At 35.1% G+C, this 18,279-nt stretch overlaps 1 protein-coding gene across 2 annotated transcripts in view; it reads left to right on the top strand.

The window, feature by feature from the left end:
• Nucleotides 1–865: 865 nt before the first annotated feature.
• The window catches only part of LOC117109919 (broad substrate specificity ATP-binding cassette transporter ABCG2-like), a 20,888-nt gene continuing 3,474 nt past the window's right edge, over nt 866–18,279 (top strand). Inside the window, exons 1-14 of one of the 2 annotated variants that reach the window (XM_033252395.1) lie at nt 866–1,084; nt 5,132–5,337; nt 6,184–6,243; nt 7,851–7,965; nt 8,332–8,484; nt 8,926–9,083; nt 10,465–10,616; nt 11,425–11,535; nt 12,589–12,758; nt 13,336–13,401; nt 14,266–14,351; nt 16,394–16,483; nt 16,671–16,795; nt 17,382–17,536. In XM_033252395.1, coding sequence (XP_033108286.1) covers nt 1,067–1,084; nt 5,132–5,337; nt 6,184–6,243; nt 7,851–7,965; nt 8,332–8,484; nt 8,926–9,083; nt 10,465–10,616; nt 11,425–11,535; nt 12,589–12,758; nt 13,336–13,401; nt 14,266–14,351; nt 16,394–16,483; nt 16,671–16,795; nt 17,382–17,536 — 1,665 coding nt within the window. In that variant the 5' untranslated portion in view covers nt 866–1,066. Of the gene's footprint in view, nt 1,085–5,131; nt 5,338–6,183; nt 6,244–6,300; nt 6,320–7,850; nt 7,966–8,331; nt 8,485–8,925; nt 9,084–10,464; nt 10,617–11,424; nt 11,536–12,588; nt 12,759–13,335; nt 13,402–14,265; nt 14,352–16,393; nt 16,484–16,670; nt 16,796–17,381; nt 17,537–18,279 lie in introns of those variants that run through there. The other variant, XM_033252396.1, reaches the window with a different exon arrangement.

Raw genomic sequence — 18,279 nt, forward strand, 5'->3', positions numbered from 1 at the left:
TACATATACATACATATATATATACATATAGTATATATATAGTATATATATATATATAGAGAGAGAGAGAGAGAGAGAGAGAGAGAGAGAGAGAGAGAGAGAGAGCATGATGTGACCCACGTGTGTTCCTTAGATACGTAACTCAATGAAAAAGACGATGAGATGTCAACGGCTTGGTAGACTTAGAACACAAATTTTATACTTTACTTTTTATCATAATTATTGTAATAGCCAACTTATATTTTGTTTGTCACACATGCTGAAAAAGACCCAAGGACGGGTTGAAATATTCATGTTTTGTATAAAATTTGTGTTCTAAGTCTACCAAGTCGTTGACATCTCATCGTCTTTTTCATTGAGTTGTGTATATATATATATATATATGTATGTTGTACATATAGCATTTATATATATACATAAAACATATACCGTATATACATATATATACAAACAAAATATAAGTATTTATCCAATCACCATGTTCATTATATTCTATTAAAATGTCGATTATATATATGTTGTATATATAGCATTTATATATATACATAAAACATATATATACATATATACATATATATATAATATATATATATATGTTGTACATATAGCATTTATATATATACATAAAACATATATATACATATATACATGATATATATATATATATATATATATATATATATATATTATATATATTTTCGTCTTCCATAATACCGTAAAACCTCGATAGAAGCCCATAGTCGGCTTCTTTTTTCAGGACCCTTGAATGGGCTTCCATTCTAGATGGGCTTCTTTTCGAGATTACTTTTGTAAACTATAGAGGGGCTTCTTTTGGTAATTCTCGAGAATTTCCAAGGTCGTTTGGTTAATAGTTAACGCCGTTTCGGCTATTCTAGAATGTCCTTCTTTCCAATGTACACACACTACGCCGCTTGAAGTAGCCTAGCTACATCCTGAAGAAGGCCTTAATTTCAAATAATAAAGTGACGTAGGCCTCCGGCGGATTGTAGACCAGTGTCAGGAAGATTTTTGTGGTTACAGCCGCTCGATCTTACAAGTTTTTAACATGTCAGACGGAGAAAGGGTGAGTTTATAGTATATAGTGTGTTGCACCAGGGATTTGATGCATTGAATTAGTGTTTAATCGTTTGTAAATAGTCATACAGTAGGTCTACAAGGCCTTTTTCACGAATCGGTAGACATCTTCTCACGATCAAAAAACATCTACACTACCTAAGCCTAGTAGGCGTATGAGACTTAGTTTATGACGCAACTCATTATTACTTCGATTTTGTTTCTGAATATCAGCTTCTAAGCTGGAAGGGTCACACTCTATATGCTAAAAATAATATTAAAAAGGTACTTGGGAGGACCACATTTAAAACAGGTTTTGAATTTTTAGGCCTATTAGGCTATGTGTTATACTCAGTTACCATGTTGTTACATTCTGGTAAAATTAATTTGAATGAAGCCTTTTCTACGAATCGGTAAACATCTCTTGAAGTGATGACAAACATTGCGAATCAGCGGTGCATAACCAACAGAAATAGATAAGCTTTTGGGCTGATTTTCTGACATCATGTTATTTAAAAAATCTTAACTCCATAACTTAGCTTTATTAGTTGACTTTTATATTATTATCTGAGAAAATATATTTTTGATTGATAATATTTTTCTTTTACTCATCGCAAATTATATATAGTAACATTTTTCTCTATATTTAAAATGACAGTAAAACTACATACCATGCCATTTCAAATATCCAGTTAGGCCTATCGAGTCGTTTATATAAGTCGAAATCACTTTAAGACTAAAGATAAGAAATATAAGTGCTCTTTATTGCTGAATCAAACATGTTAAAATGATAGACTCTTGAACTTTAGATGCAATTATACAAAGCTACAATTATTATGTTTTAAAAAACAGAGAATGTGGACACCCCTTACACTGGACTATGGGCGTCGATCGGTGGGAGGAGAGAGGTCCACGTCCCCCATCCCCACTTTTCAAAGTCATATCAATTGTCCCCACCACTACTTTTCACCAGTTTTCTAAAGTTAAAACCCCACTTTTCAAAGCGAGTGGAAAGAACAACTATGAATTTTGTCTGTACGGAGCGAATTTCCAGACCAAAACCGAGTAAACAGGCAATTGTTTGTACTTTTCATAATCATTACAGTAACCACTCCATCGAGATTATGGTTACCGCGGTTATCAGAGGCTAAATTTATAATGAAAACAATGTATAGTACGTTGTTAAAATTGGAAATGTAAACCTATTAGGACAACATTTTTACAAAATCAAAAATGCACAGTTTCTACTATAAACGATTTATTGCGTTTGTATATTATTAAGACCCGTATATACTAGAGTTTAGTAGGCCTATTATCTGCATAACAGATTCCATTTTTTCGTAATTTAAAAAAATTATAGTTATTCAATTGAATTTTATATAGCCGTTTTAAAACAATAATTAAGCCGCCTTTGAAACGGATCGGTCTATCAAGTTCGACTTATTTAAGTAGTGGCCCCACAAGTTTACTCCGGTGTTACGTTGACGCAATCTCGCCATGACGCCATAAGCAAATCACCTTTATGTTTGTGAAATAAAAATGCAACTAATGTTTTGTGTGCTTCCTGATTCTTTGTAATCCTGTTTGATTGTAAGTTAGACCGTAGTATTTCCACTCACATTAGTGTAGTCACAATACTACTTGCGCAAAAAGGATATTCAAAAAGAGGAGAAAAGTAAAAATTGATTTAAAGTACTGTACATACAAAGAGAGTATAGAATTAGAGTGCCTGTTTGATGTTTATTCATGAAGGAACATGGTTTATATATATTTCCTCCATGGTTTATCTTATTTGTTTTTCATGGTTCGAATACGTCACAAGCTAATCAGATTATGTTTTATGAATGTTAGTTTGTAAATATATACGGTAAGCGGGCATGATTATTATTATTATTATTATTATTATTATTATTATTATTATTATTATTATTATTATTATTATTGAATAAATTCATTGGATCTTATTATTATTATTATTATTATTATTATTATTACCAGGATAAATTGAAAAACATTTTATGAAGAGTGGCAGATTAAAGGCGGCCCAGTCGGCCCACCCTCCCTAATTTTTTCAAAATTTAAAAGTGGAGAAAAAAAGAAAACTATATTCAAATTTCAGTCTAAGAGAGCCGTGTCCGGCCAACTAAAGGTGCCATAATCATAGATTTTCTTACCTCACTCCCAACCATGGTGGGGCTGAGATGGTCTACACTCAATTTGTAAAAGTCCCTCCCTGGGCCCCTCTATATCGAATTCCTGGATTCGCCACAATATTTTGAAAATGTAGTGTTGAAATAAATTTTAATTGCATTCCTTAAAATTAATTAGATATGAATTATAAAAGGCTATAGACGCCAGCGTTTCCGAGGGCTTCGCCCCCTGGACCCCACCGGGAGCCCTGGGCGTCCCATTGGTCCCCAGCCAAGGCTTGGGCCTGCGACCCAAGGCTTCTTTTCTTTCCATTAGCCCCACTATCCACAACGGATCGACACCCTTGCATTGGACAAATAGGCTTATATAAGGCTAATTTTCAGATTTGTTTTTAGAACGACCACCATGAAGCGGCCTTATGTAAACTTATGTAACTTGTGAACTTTGGACTGGTGCCGGTAACCTTTGCATCCATGTATACAGACACAGTGTTATTAGTAGCCAAACAGTAACCGTATGTCAACACCACGCTTTAATTGCATGCAATATTACAGAGCTTACATAATATCATAATATTGCTAAATTAAATTGAACTTACATAAATTAGTAGACAAATATTTCTATGAGAAAATGATTGACGTTTTATTGAAATAATATAATATGTTAGTAGTTTATAACCCGATAGGCCTATTAAATTAGATGCACTTTACATTGCTTTATAAATGCTATTGTAATGTGATGAAAGTGAACCTTCATGACTCTGCAAGTGTTTTGTACCCTGGGAAATGTCCCGCACATTCCTGCTCCTGAGCCATGTAACGTTATTAATTTTAGTGATAACCCTGTATATCTGTATAATTCCTTACATTCTGAGTGTCTGTGATTTATGTGATTTTGACTATGAAATTATTTATAGGCCAGGGGTCGCGTCTGTGGCGTAGAGTTGTGGGGCGGGGGTGTTAAACTAAGTTTAAATAGCCTTTAAAGTCCTAAATTATCTCAAAGCTTTCCCGGCACCTCCAGGACCCACTCCGAGGGGCTTTAGGCACCTCGCTTAAGCAGAAAACATGGTCCCTCTCGTCAGGCCAAATCCTGGCGCATCCAGTCAGGGGCGGATTTTTTTTTTTTGGTAGGGGTGGGGAAGAACGAGCCTCCCCCACCTTTTTTTTTGTTTTAAGTAAAAAAAAGAAAAGGAAAGAAAAATAAATTATTATTGATCGCCCCAAACGCCTAAAGAGGTTATTTCCGGGCGTCTAGAATACAAACATTTTTTGGGTTAGGGTGGCCCCCCAGACCCCCTAGGGTCTGTCTCTTATACACATCTAGATGTGTATAAGAGACAGGTAGAGTTGTGGGGCGGGGGTGTTAAACTAAGTTTAAATAGCCTTTAAAGTCCTAAATTATCTCAAAGCTTTCCCGGCACCTCCAGGACCCACTCCGAGGGGCTTTAGGCACCTCGCTTAAGCAGAAAACATGGTCCCTCTCGTCAGGCCAAATCCTGGCGCATCCATTCAGGGGCGGATTTTTTTTTTTTTTGGTAGGGGTGGGGAAGAACGAGCCGCCCCCACCTTTTTTTTTTTGTTTTAAGTAAAAAAAAAGAAAAGGAAAGAAAAATAAATTATTATTGATCGCCCCAATCGCCTAAAGAGGTTATTTCCGGGCGTCTAGAATACAAACATTTTTCGGATTAGGGTGGCCCCCGGACCCCCTAGGGTAGTGTTGTCTCTCGGTCCCCCCCCCCTTTCTCCCTCTCCCCTTCGGACATCTCTGGACCCGGCCCTGGTTATAGGTCATCTGCGGTACTGAATACAAAAATGCAAAGTAGATCAGAGACACGAGCTGTGTGACTCCTGTAGTTGAATTTATTACCAAAAATAGACATCATCTCACGGAGTTTGTATTCCAGGACAACCTGACCCTTTCTGGGGATAGCAGATCGTACGGTTCCGTAGCTGAAAGCCAGCAAAATGGTAGAAATCACCATCGACCATTATCTCATCAACGCTCGCTTTCTGTACGCGGATCTACCATATCCTTCCACAACATTAACTATGCTGTGCCAGTCAAAGTGGATGGACAACGGCAGCAGAAAGAAATCCTTACAAACATAAGGTAAACACAGTCGATCCATAACAATAATAGGGCCATTATAATGATAATTAATCGACTAAATTCTCGTTCTAAAGATTTATCTCTTGTTCCGTTTACAACAGTTAAGCACAGAAAATGGTTTCATTCTTCGTTTAGCTCTTGCTTATAATACATTGTTACAAGATCCTACTATCGACTTATTCCATCAAAGCTTAAGTTCATTTAAAACCAGTTTATACATTTGCATACATTTACTTTACTGATCTGCTTGGGCTGGGGATGAGATTTTTGTTTTGATTGTTATGTTATTGTTGTTGTGACTTGTTTGTGTGTGTGTGTGTGCGTTCTTCTATTTAAATCTTTTATATTTATGTGTATGTAACCAGATTTTAAGGCATCCTGTTTGGCATTTGGCTGCTGTTGGATGTGGCTTTTGAAATAAAGAATAAAGAATAATGATGATTTTAAAAAAAACTGTAGTGATAAGGATGACGATGACGACGACAAAAACCATGATGATGATTTTAATGACGATGATGTTAATGACGATGATAATGTGGATGATGATGATAACGATCATAAGTATGCTAAACATCCCTTCAATAACTGTCACGACAATGCCTAAATGAAAATGATCGTTACCCACATTTATATATTATATAATTACTATCTAGTAGTTACAATGAGATTAATGAAGGAAAGGAATTAATAAGAAGGCTGACAAAATATTTTCGTCATTTACGAGACCTAAATTTTATGAAGCCTCAGGAAATAATTGTCTTGATTAATCGCTTTTAATTAAACAGTATATAATTATTTTATCCAGGCTTACACACTTTTTATTGTAACTGTTATTTTAATTTTCAGTGGCGTGTTTCCAAATGGAATGAATGCCATTCTTGGACCTACCGGTAGTGGAAAGACTTCGTGAGTATCGAAGCATAATTCTGTAATTGTTTTGAGGTCTAGCTGTGATACCATCTCCTGATGCCTTCTTAATTAGGTACGAGGAAGGTAGCACGAGGCTTCAAAAAGACCCTTTAAAACCTTTTTTTGACCTTTTATTCACACGAGTCGGAAGCGTCGGTTTCACATTTCTATCGGGAGATTTTTTGCTTCAGCGAAATCGGTAGTTCGAATTGTTTCTACTTTTTGCGAAGCGAAAAAAGTGCGCAACCAATCAGAGCTCAGGAACCGAACCGACGCCTTCGATTCGCGCGAATAAATTCGCCTAGTGGAAAACAAGCTTCAGACCACTTTTCCGTGACCCCCGTTGAATGCCTGTCTTTTATCATTAGCTGTTCCCTCCAATTAATGACTGCATCTATTTACAGACCGAAGACCATAGTTTTAGCAGACTCAACTAAAACGTTTCCCTTCAATTAAAGACCACTAAGCCTAGTCTGTAAAATATATAGTGATGTTAATGCATTTTTTTATATAATGAATTTGGTTATATATGACTTACACATGAAAATATTAGCCAATGCACATCATACAATGACGTTTATTGTATATAGTACAGTTAAGTGTTTTGTATACTCAGGGAACAGTGAATTACACTGTTCTCTGGTATACTGTAGGCATATATTGAATAACGATAATGTTAGTGACGATATTAGTAATTAATATTTTAATGAAAGGTTGGGTGGAATGAGGACTTGGTGATATCTGGCTATTATGAAATGTTTTTTAAAGAATAATGACCGGAATGCAGTAACTATACATCCATTTTAAAACATTTAATATATTTTCTTAACTTTCCTCTAAATAGAGAAATATAAAGACCACATTTAGTGCAGAGGCCCAAGTCTCCTGCAGTGTCCCGGTGTGGAGTCTCATGGAAATCGGCGGCCCGAGAGCAAGCAAGAATCTACTGGAAAATAAAGTGTCTCCAAATTCACGATATTTGCATGTTTTTACAAGTTTTTTACTGTATTATCAATTGTCTCCCGGAAGTCAGTGGCAATGGTTATCACATGCAAAATAATTATAACACTTTTATAGTCAAGCGCTTTTTTTCACAAATCAAATCTACTGATGGATTCCTCTATTTAAAGATCCTTCCAGTTATGGACCCTCAAATTATGGACCACATCCAATTAAATACCACTTTCTGCAGCTCTGGATGAATGCCTTTCTTTTATCTTCATGAAATTATTTTTTCTAGTTAGAGACCAAAATACGTGTTAAAGGTCATGAATTTGCAAAAGAGTTAATGACTTCTTCTAATCATATTCGAATTCGCCACGAAGCAGTGACATATACATTAAGCCGGACACTCACTGCGTCGTACGACCGTCGCACGACGAATCCACATTCGCTTCCGGCGAGCGTTAGACGACGCAACGCCGTCTGCTGATTGTCAGTGGCAATCTGAACGGAAGTCCTCATTAAAAAGACGATCAGTTTGGTTCGCGTCTTCGCGTGCGTTCTTCGTCGCGTTGCCGACGCGTCGCCGTCGCACGCAGTGAGTAACCGGTTTTAGGTGCCTTGCTTTTTCTTTATCTTATATTTTATCCACTAACCACCAGATTGCTGGACGTGCTAGCAGCACGTAAGGACCCGAAGGGTTTGACGGGATATGTTCTCATAGATGGTGCCACTAGACCTAATGATTTTCGCCTCGTGTCTGGATATGTTGTACAGGTAATACCTTTTACAATTAATTAATTAAATGATCAAATGATTAAATGATGAGTACGAGTAATGATTAAATGATATGGCTGAGCGAGACACTACGAAAGACAGAAGATGGAGATGGAAAGAACTGGTTGCCAGAACAGAATTAAATGATTGTTTTTTTTTTCAATTAGTATCCAATAGCTAATCAATATTAATCAATGTAACATTTGTAGGCACCGGCCTTCAATTTTGCATACTTTATATTATTGTTTAACGTCGACGGGATGTTGTTTTGAAAACTTCATAGTTAACAATTGTACCTGGACGTGTAATGTTTGTTGTAGACACTAACAAACAGTTTGTTATTTCCTTTCACTGTACGCCCGACAGGATGACGTTGTTATGGGAACTTTAACAGTCCGAGAAAACTTTGCTTTCTCTGCTTCACTTCGACTTTCCAAACGAGTCACAAAAGAAGAAAGAGCGCAAAGAGTCGATGACATTGTTGCGGAACTAGGGCTAACTAAATGTGCTGATACGAAGGTACTCTAGTGTAAAATGATAACCTGTCACCCCACTATCACCTCCACCACCTCAACAACCGACTCATACAGACACAGATACACTACTGTTTACCTACATTTTTTAACGTAAATTAAAACAATGTCTAACAAAGTTTACTTTGTATACGCTATTGTATTTTACTTCATATGTATTTTAGTTTACAACGTAGGGCTATTGTCAGTATTAATTTCTATAAATCTATGGCACTATGGACATAATTATCATCTATATTATTGATATTAGACCTAGGCCTATTTCATATTTTTAAAAAAACCGAAAAAATGGGTTGTAAAATAAAAATGCCTGAGGTTTCATTGTAACAGAGATTTAGTTCCAAGGCCGAACTCAGCTTACACCCTTTACATTGATGTCTTAATATTGCATTAATAAACTATGCACATTTCTGTGCTGTTTTTAAAGGTTGGAACTGAATTTATTCGAGGTGTTTCTGGTGGCGAGAGGAAACGTACGAATATTGGAATGGAGTTGATAACCAAGCCTGGGGTTCTGTTTTTGGACGAGCCGACGACGGGACTGGATGCTAGTACAGCTAATTCTGTAATGATTCTTCTCTCAAGGTAAGTTCATCTAGCTTGAGTGTTATTATTATTAAATTAATGTATTATATTAATAATGAAATTACAATAGAAATAATAATAATGATGGTGGTGGAGATGATGATGATGTGTTAGTAATAATAATGTTGATAATGACAATGTTCATTGCCGTTTTCGTCTTTTTGGGTTAACACTGCACCCAACGCTCTGTTACTCGCATCACACTGTAAAATAAATTCTTTTTCAAAATTCGGACTGATCAAAACTGGTGAACACATCAATTTGGTTTCCAATTTTTGGAATGACATTTCTTTTTCTTCCGTCCATTCCACTACGTTTGGGGCAGATTTTCTGGTAGATTCCGTAAGGGGAAGTGCAATCTTTGCGAAATCGGGGATAAATTTTCTGTAATAGTTAGCCAATCCCAGAAATGAACGGACGTTTGGTAGCGTTTCGATGACCTGTTTTTAGGTGCCTATGGCTTTGTCGATACAAACACCGCTGCCACCATGTAACGATGTAGTGCTTCATTCACTGAATCAAACAATCTGGACAGCAATTTTTGTTCCACATCATTGTTTTATTCCTTTCTCACTGTGAGTTGAACAATAGTCAGGATAGCCTAGGTACAGTACAACCAAGCCTGACTTCTACCCAGAATCAACTCCCTCTCTCTTCCCACTATTTCCACTTATATCCTTTTTGGGCGTTGGCTCAATTCTCAGCATGGGGTATCACTTCCCTGGACTAAATTCCTACACTATTGGACAGGTCATCTGTCACCCAACAGAATTTCTCTCTGACAGGTGAAAGAGTCAAGCCCATTAAGGGTACTATCGGCAGATCGCCACAGATGACAATAATAATATCCTCGTTAAATATGATGAAAGTAAAATAAATAAATAATTAATTACAATGGTTATAGTAAATATCTAAAATGTTTATTATTTAGTAATCATAATAATGATAATAATAATAATAACAATATATTGATTCGAATAATTTGAATAATAATATATAATATACGATTTTCTAATTATTATTATTATAATATTATTTATATATGTTTATATATATTTTAATGAGATTTTACTTGACTATTTTATGCTAATTTAATTTATATTCTCATTGGCATCGGATAGCCACTAGACATTGATTCATTTCACTTTTTTGGCAATCCTGTCCAAAATTGAGGCCAATTGAGCGTTGCTTTTTCCTCTCTGTTATTTTGTGTTTATCGGTTTTAATGTTCTTTAGACGAAATAAATGATGTTAATTAAATATACTGTTATTGTCATGGTCATGATTATTACAATAATCACTAAACCGATTATTGTTATTTGCAACCTTAATTAATATCATCATGGGAAATTACCTGTATTATTTGAAAATTTACTTTTAGATTATCAAGAAGAGGTCGAACTGTTATATTTTCTATTCACCAGCCGCGATACTCAATTTACCGATTATTTGATAAACTACATCTTCTTGACACCGGCGAAACAGTTTTTCATGGACCTGCTAAGGAAGCGCTGGAATATTTTAAAAGCATAGGTGAGACAAAAGTTTACTCTATAGATTTTTTAAATAAATGATAGGATGACCAATAGCATACATATAAAGTGATTCAAGCAGGACAATCAGTGTTGCAGTGCTCAAAATCAGTGCTCAAAAAAGGTAACAGAAGAAAATGAATGAATGGATGAATGAATGAACAAACGAACGAATGGGTGAATTCCTTCCCTTCTTCCACTCTGTTGAGTGAATTGCCTGAACATATCAAGCAAGCCTCCACACTAGAGAACATCAAGGCTTTCGTCAAAACTCATGTTTTTCTTTTACTGCCCTCTTCTTCTCTCACTTCTTTGCTCCTTTAGTGTTTGTGTGAGAGGGTATGTGGTTGTAAAGCGCATTGAAGCTTTGCATTTTCGGGCGCTATATACGTATAACTTATTATCATTAATAATAAATAAATGAATTGTTTTTATTGTGAACCTTGAAAAACTAATTTCATTTACTTTGTATATGACAATAAATTGAACTTGAACTTGAAAGAAAGAACAACAGATAGATGGATGTTATGGATGTTTAAATGGAAGGATGGATGGACGGGTGGTCAAACAGAGGGACACATGGGCAGAGACACGCTCCTCTATGGAATATTTTACATACTGTGAAGTCATGACATAGGCTAGGTCTAGTCTCGGTAGTATCCATTTTAGCGTACATAATGTTCGTTTTGTTATAGCAATTTTATCAAAGTGAGACCTCTTGCGTTAGAAAGAAAAGTAATAAGTTTCATCTTTACTCTGGATAAACTAATAATCTACGGATATTCACTAATCATTACTTTACGCAAAAGGTTATGAATGCGAGTCGCACAACAATCCTCCTGATTTTTTCCTGGATGTAATTAATGGTGATAGCGCCGCATTAAATACTGATCCAGACCAAAATGGCCAAGATGACACAGGTAAGTGGCGACACAATTTTATTTACTTATGACATTTATAATATTTAACCGCAGTAACGGGTGAATATATCACCACTTTTCATAAATAAATATGATGTCCAATTCTTCGGCCTCTAGGCTATAATTCAAAAAACCTACTTATCCCATTATGGTTTAACTATATTATTACTGAGATCGAGTTGGTTTTTTTTCTCTTTGTAAATGATCCCGCTGGTTAATATAAATAATTTTTTTTCCGAAACCTTTTGAATTAGCTGTGTTAGTAAAATATTGCGAACGTGACATTACTTTCTGAAGAGACATTTAAAGTGGCCCTTTCATACACTTATATCTAAATAATTCAATCTTCTTTAAATAATTTTGTTAATACAGTACTAAAATCTGTCTTGCGATTGGCTCTGATACAACGGATACTAGAGTCGTTCACTTACGTCACTACACGCACGACTGTAGCAACTAGTGCTCACGAAACTCTACTAAAGCAACTTTATATTAAAGCTTTGTTTCCTTAAAATGCTACACGCTATAGCGACGAAAGTAAATCGAACTTAACAACTGACACATCACAGAACGGTACGCGCTTTTTTCACAAACATACATGTTGTCCCATAAACACACGTGTGTGCGTACATTTACCTATCATTTTGTGGGACCTTAGCAACAATATCCAAGGGGCGGGGCTTAGCGGAAAGGTCCATTGGGAGCATTCCAGATATATTGCGTCAAAAACAGTTTAGCCGGGCACTCACTGCGTCGTAACCGTCGCACGACGAATCCAACTGCGTTCTCTGTGATCAAGATGACGCAAAGCCGTCTGCTGATTGTCGGTGGCAGTCTGAACGGGTCGTCATTAACAACGATCCGTTGCGCGCGTCGTCGCGTTGCTTCTTCATGAATCGCGTCGGCAGACGACCGTCGTGCGCAGTGAGTGCCCGGCTTTAGGCATGCAACCAGCAGCGTTGAAAACACTGTAGAGGCAGTGTACTGTAGCTATTTTATGGAAATCAGGTTTAATGTGATACCATTCTATTTTGATTCTTTTTTCCCCAAAAGAAAACAATGCCCTTGTTAGGGAAGACGGTACCTCCTTGGCTGATATGTTTAGGGAGTCTACATATCAACGCAATTTGGACGAAGAACTTGGCACAATATGGCAAAACTTTAAAGGCACAGAGGAAGTTTTGGCAAAAAGACTTCAATACCAAACCTCATTCATGACACAGGTAAATAATCATATTTGTATGAAATCTAGATATTATATTACAACACATATGCTTGATCCCTCATGCATGAAAAGAAATTAAATTTAAAAAAAAAATATTTTGTAGACATGAGAATGTGAAAATCAAACACAAGTACGGTGTATCTTGGTATGTTTTGCTTCTAACCTTTGTTCAATAGAACACATTTGTGATAAGCGTGTATGATCAATACCAATATTGATACCAATACCATTACCATATCAATAACAATATCATATATTAAATGCTTGCAAGTCTATACTTTCTGCAGATAAAATTCTCTTGATGACGATTGAAGCAACTCAATCAAATTGTCAAAAACTACGTGGTATACTGAAAGCATTCAATATATTAATCCTTCGCCATGATAACCTTCAAACAATATCAATACTAATGATATTACCAACTGTTACTTTTATCAATAACATATCAATGACAATTCCATTAATAGTATTAATAACAATATAGGCCTATCAATATTGCTATCAATATCAGTAGCAATAACATTAACAATATTATGTTTATATACTACTATCATATTACTTCTATCACTTCACAGCTCGCTGTCGTATCTAAACGATCAGTCTTGAACGTAATACGGAATCCGGCAGCATCAACGATTCAGGTAGAATTTGTTTCCTAAGTATTGTCCATATTATAGAATTTTATTTGACAAAATATGTGTAATATAATAATAATAATTATAATAATAATAATAATAATAATAATAATAATAGTAATAATAATAATAATAATAATAATAATAATAATAATAATAATAATAATAATAATTTATTGAAGCTGCACTTTTGTAACAGTGGCAACTCATCACAACAAACATTAAGAAGATAAAAGCATTTTAAAAGCAAAATTTGCTGAATCGGTTACAATTTTTGTTAAAAAGGTAAAACAAATGCTTAAAAAAAACCCTGTAAAATGCTAAAATGCTGCTTGTCTCTTTAAAATGTGGTTTAAAAGTTATCAAAGAAAGACGGATAAACACAATATTAACAAACAATCAAAAAACATTTAGAAAGCCGGATTGTTTGCTGCATCAATTAAGAGATTAATGTTTTAAATGCTAAAAAATGCTTTAAAATGTTAAAAAGTGTGCTAGACTCCTAAAATGTGGTTTAAAAAGTTAGTAAAGTTGTCCATATTTGTTCCTTAAGCATTGTCCACATTATGAAATTTTATGTGACAAATAATTGTGTCCATATTTGTTTCTTAAGTATTGTCCACACTATGATATTTTATGTGACAAATAATTGTGTCCATATTTGTTTCTTAAGCATTGTCCACTCTACGAAATTTTATGTGAGAAATAATTGTGTCCATTTGTTTCTTAAACATTGTCCACACTATAGAATTTTATGTGACAAATAAATGTGTCCATATTTGAGTTTAATATGACATCATCATGCCCATGTATGGGCGCATCACACAGATTTGATAGTGTAAACAGAACTTTACATTTGGTTTTTTTCAGTTGTTTACAATGGTAATATTTGGTCTAATCGTTGGTGGCATCTACTTCCAGCTAGATAATTCTTCATCAGCAGGAATTCAAAATAGGTACGTGCCACGTTGTTTAATCACATGTTTGGTATAGAGAAACACCTGTACTGGTGATTATTAAAGATGGTAATAAAGATTCTTTTTTTTCACATGTCCCCAACAAGATGTTTTTGATATAACCACTTTCAAACGGGAGTTTAATGCGTTAGAAACGGCAAGTTGCTTCCGGTTAAATGGTTATAGACGTGATGATAGTCACGTAAGCTTGGTTTCCATACAATTGCTACACGCTAATACCGACAGCTTTCGGTGATTGGTCGGTCAAATCGGGGAGCCGTCCCGATTGCGTCGGCGACTGCTATGCTGTACAGCGACTGCACTGAAACCCACACAAAGTTTGTAAACTTACATGTAATGCAAATAACATATGATTTAAGCGCTATGAAGTACATTAAGCTGTCTCGTATTTTCACGCGCGCAGTGACTTACAGTATCACGTCCTCTAGTCGGCATTATAGAGCGTTTTACCTGACTTCATAATATATACAGTTGCTTGTTTTATTAGCTAAACGTATCAGTTAAAAATAAATTTAATTTGTTTTTTTAAACATTGGCATTTGACATCACCAATACAGTAATTCATTGCGCGCGTGAAACTACGGAATGATTTATTACAAATCTCTTTCTCGCCAACGTGTTTTTAAAGCGAAGTATAAACGGATGAAATTATAGCCTACAGTATTAAATTTTATTTAAAATGTGTGTCAATTTGAGGTTATAGTCTGCCTCATACAATTTGGCGCCATAAGTATTCTTCTTGAATGTGTGCCCATTATAAATTCACAATTTGGAAGAAATTGCCATTATTTATTAATCATTTTTACAAAATGACTGAATCGGAACGATCTAAAGAACATAAGATGGAGTTTTGGGACACTCGGCTTCCATTTAGAATATAATTTTATTCCATACACGTAAATGCTAATAACGTCATTTGATGTTTTTTGATATTTATCTTTCGATTTTTTTATCTTTTTGAAGAATTTTATATTGTAAGTATTTGTGTTTTTCTCGTGAAGAGCCTCCACTCGACAGTGATTGATTTTACTTTTGGAGTGTCCTGTCTCTTCTTTTTTTCTTTTTTTTTGCACTTTGTGATTGTTCTGTGCCGTTTCTGTTTATGTACATTTTAATTCTTTGAGACAAATAAATGAAAAGAAATGAAATGTTTTAAGTGGGTTTACTCAAATAGGCCTAAGCTCTCCAGAAATCCAGAAATTGTCTGAAACAGTGAAAGATTAATATTTATGGTATCCAATAGACTTTACAAGCTTTACATGGAAACATACCCTAGTATTTAATGTTATGGAAATTAACTACTGTAAGTTGTATCATTCTATAAAATTACTAGGTAGGCCTATTTATATTGATGACATAATAATTGGAAAATGCAAATTTGTAATTTATGTAGGCCCTATAGCAATATCAAAGAATATCGGCGTCATATACAAATTCAAAAGGGATAATTTCCAGTAATTATATACATATCTGACAGGTGTGTAGGGCTACTTTACTGAACCCAGTGCATCTTCTGTAGAGTCCCTCGTTCAATTCATCCCCTGTCTTTTTGAAAGGATTTGAATACTGAGCTAATCCTTACACCTGATATTAGGTCGTTTTCGGCGGACGACTTCAAAGTTAACGTTAACGTCGTCCGCTGAAAACTACCTGTTGATTGACCATCCGTACGCATCTTTGCTGGAGTGTCAATCAAACTTAACAACTGACCAACCAAAACAGGGCCAGGAATTCGCGCGTGTCTAACAATTTTTGTGGGACCTTAGCAACAATATCCAAGGGCGGGGCTTAGAGGAAAGGTCCATTCAGAGTATGCGCAATAGAGCCGCTGTGGGTTACGGATTAATTTCCTACTTTTCCTATACCTTGCTTACCTTTAACAAGAACCAGCTCATATTCTCAAGCTTTATAAGGGGGTAACTTGGAGGTCCCCAGAATTATTATCAATAGCTCTAAATGAACCATCCTCATTAGGTTTAGTTTTTAACGAATCATGTTTTATTGTACCTTTTATCTTTCAGAGTGGGTGCTTTTTTCTTCCTTATAATGAATATGATCTTTGGAAATCTTGGAGCCGTTGAAGTCTTCATCCGCGAAAGAGTCATTTTCCGGTATGGAAATACATCAATATTCATTTATATAAATAATATACATACACACCCCCACACACACACATACAGTATACCGTACATACATTACTATCTGTTATGACTTTGCGACTGTCTGAAGAGATTACTTTAAATTTAATGACTGCATTCCATTAATCATGTCACGTTTGTATTTTGTCTTTTATCCTAGTCACGAATCTGCAAGTGGCTTTTATCGAGTATCATGCTACTTTTTTGCAAAAGTGTTCTGCGATCTGATTCCTATGCGAGTTCTTCCAACGCTTGTTTTTTCCTCCATTACTTACTGGATGATAGGTATGTCAATGTACTTTTATGAGTAATACATATTATTAACGTTTATTGCTACTTATGCTGCTATCACTTATGCTTACTACAGCCGGTGTACTTGAGTGCTACTACTAAGTGAGATGAGATCGAATACCAATTTTAGTGCTCTTGTGCAATAATATGACAATATTAATATGATGAGGATGATGATGATGATGATGATGATGATGATGATGATGGTGCTGGTGACGGTGGGGGTGGTGATGTTAATGATGATGATGACGATTATGATTATATGATCATGTCGATTTTTATAATGGTGGATTGAATGAATGTTATATGACGATGTTAAGATTGATAATGCGACGATGATGATGAAAATAATCATAATAATGAAGATGATAATGAGGATCATGATAGGCCTATATTATTCAGTATGACGATGATGTTGATGACGGTGATGATGATAAACATGACTTATAATGATGATGATGACGACGAGGATGATGATGATGAATATGATGATGATGATTATGACGATGATCATGGTATTGTTGAGAAGGAGGAGAAAGATGAGGATGATTATAATGCTATTGACATCATCATTCTTCAGGATTCGCCCCGGAAGCTGAGAACTTCTTTATATTTGTTTTGGATCTTGTGATGACGACGTTTACAGCATGTTGCCTGGCATTCTGTATCGGAGCCAGAATAAACATCGTTGGAATCGCAACTCTACTCATATCCATGGCTTATGTCTTTATGATGGTAAGAATAAAAAGCAATCACTAATATATATTGGTACTGGTATAGGCATTTATATTCCACGTGTGTTTCGGTACGATAATACGATAATAAAAGAATATAGGAAACGAATACCATGTATTGGTTTTCTCCAATAAAGTGTTTCTAAAGTGTATATATGGTATTCATTTCCTATATTGAAAGTTTATTAAAACATGCCTTAATCTAAACCTATAATTAAAATTTTATTAAAGTAATGTAAGCCTACTGGAAATACCAAAATAATAGATAATTAAAGACCTTGTTTGCTGAAAACTGCCCCAGCCATTTGCTGACAATTGGATTTCAAAAAACCAATCAAAAAATTCATGTTGCTAGATGCTTTTCATATTCCTAGCACTTTTTAGTACCATCATCGCTATTTTCGCAATGTTAAAACTTTTCTCGCCGATCCGCCTACCTCATATATGTTCTTTTGACGAAATGAGATATTATCAAAGAGTAAACGTTATTTGGCAAGTTGAATACCTCTCCTATGGAATGCAAATTGTGTCACTTATAATGTAAAATCTGCGTAATAATACTACATTTCGCTGTTTTCGTTAATTTTTTGAAATAATAATACCAAATGTCGCTGTGTTTTCGTTAATTTGTCAAAATAAAGAGAGCATAAAAAAAAAATCTTTTTGAAATTTTGAAAGTATTAGACTAATTCCTGAATACCCCTCCACTACGCCCTTGATATATATATATATATATATATATAT

The sequence above is a fragment of the Anneissia japonica genome, unplaced genomic scaffold, assembly GCF_011630105.1.
Source record: "Anneissia japonica isolate Jap-2015-1 unplaced genomic scaffold, ASM1163010v1 scaffold585_len4108843_cov191, whole genome shotgun sequence".
Taxonomy (NCBI): domain Eukaryota; kingdom Metazoa; phylum Echinodermata; class Crinoidea; order Comatulida; family Comatulidae; genus Anneissia; species Anneissia japonica.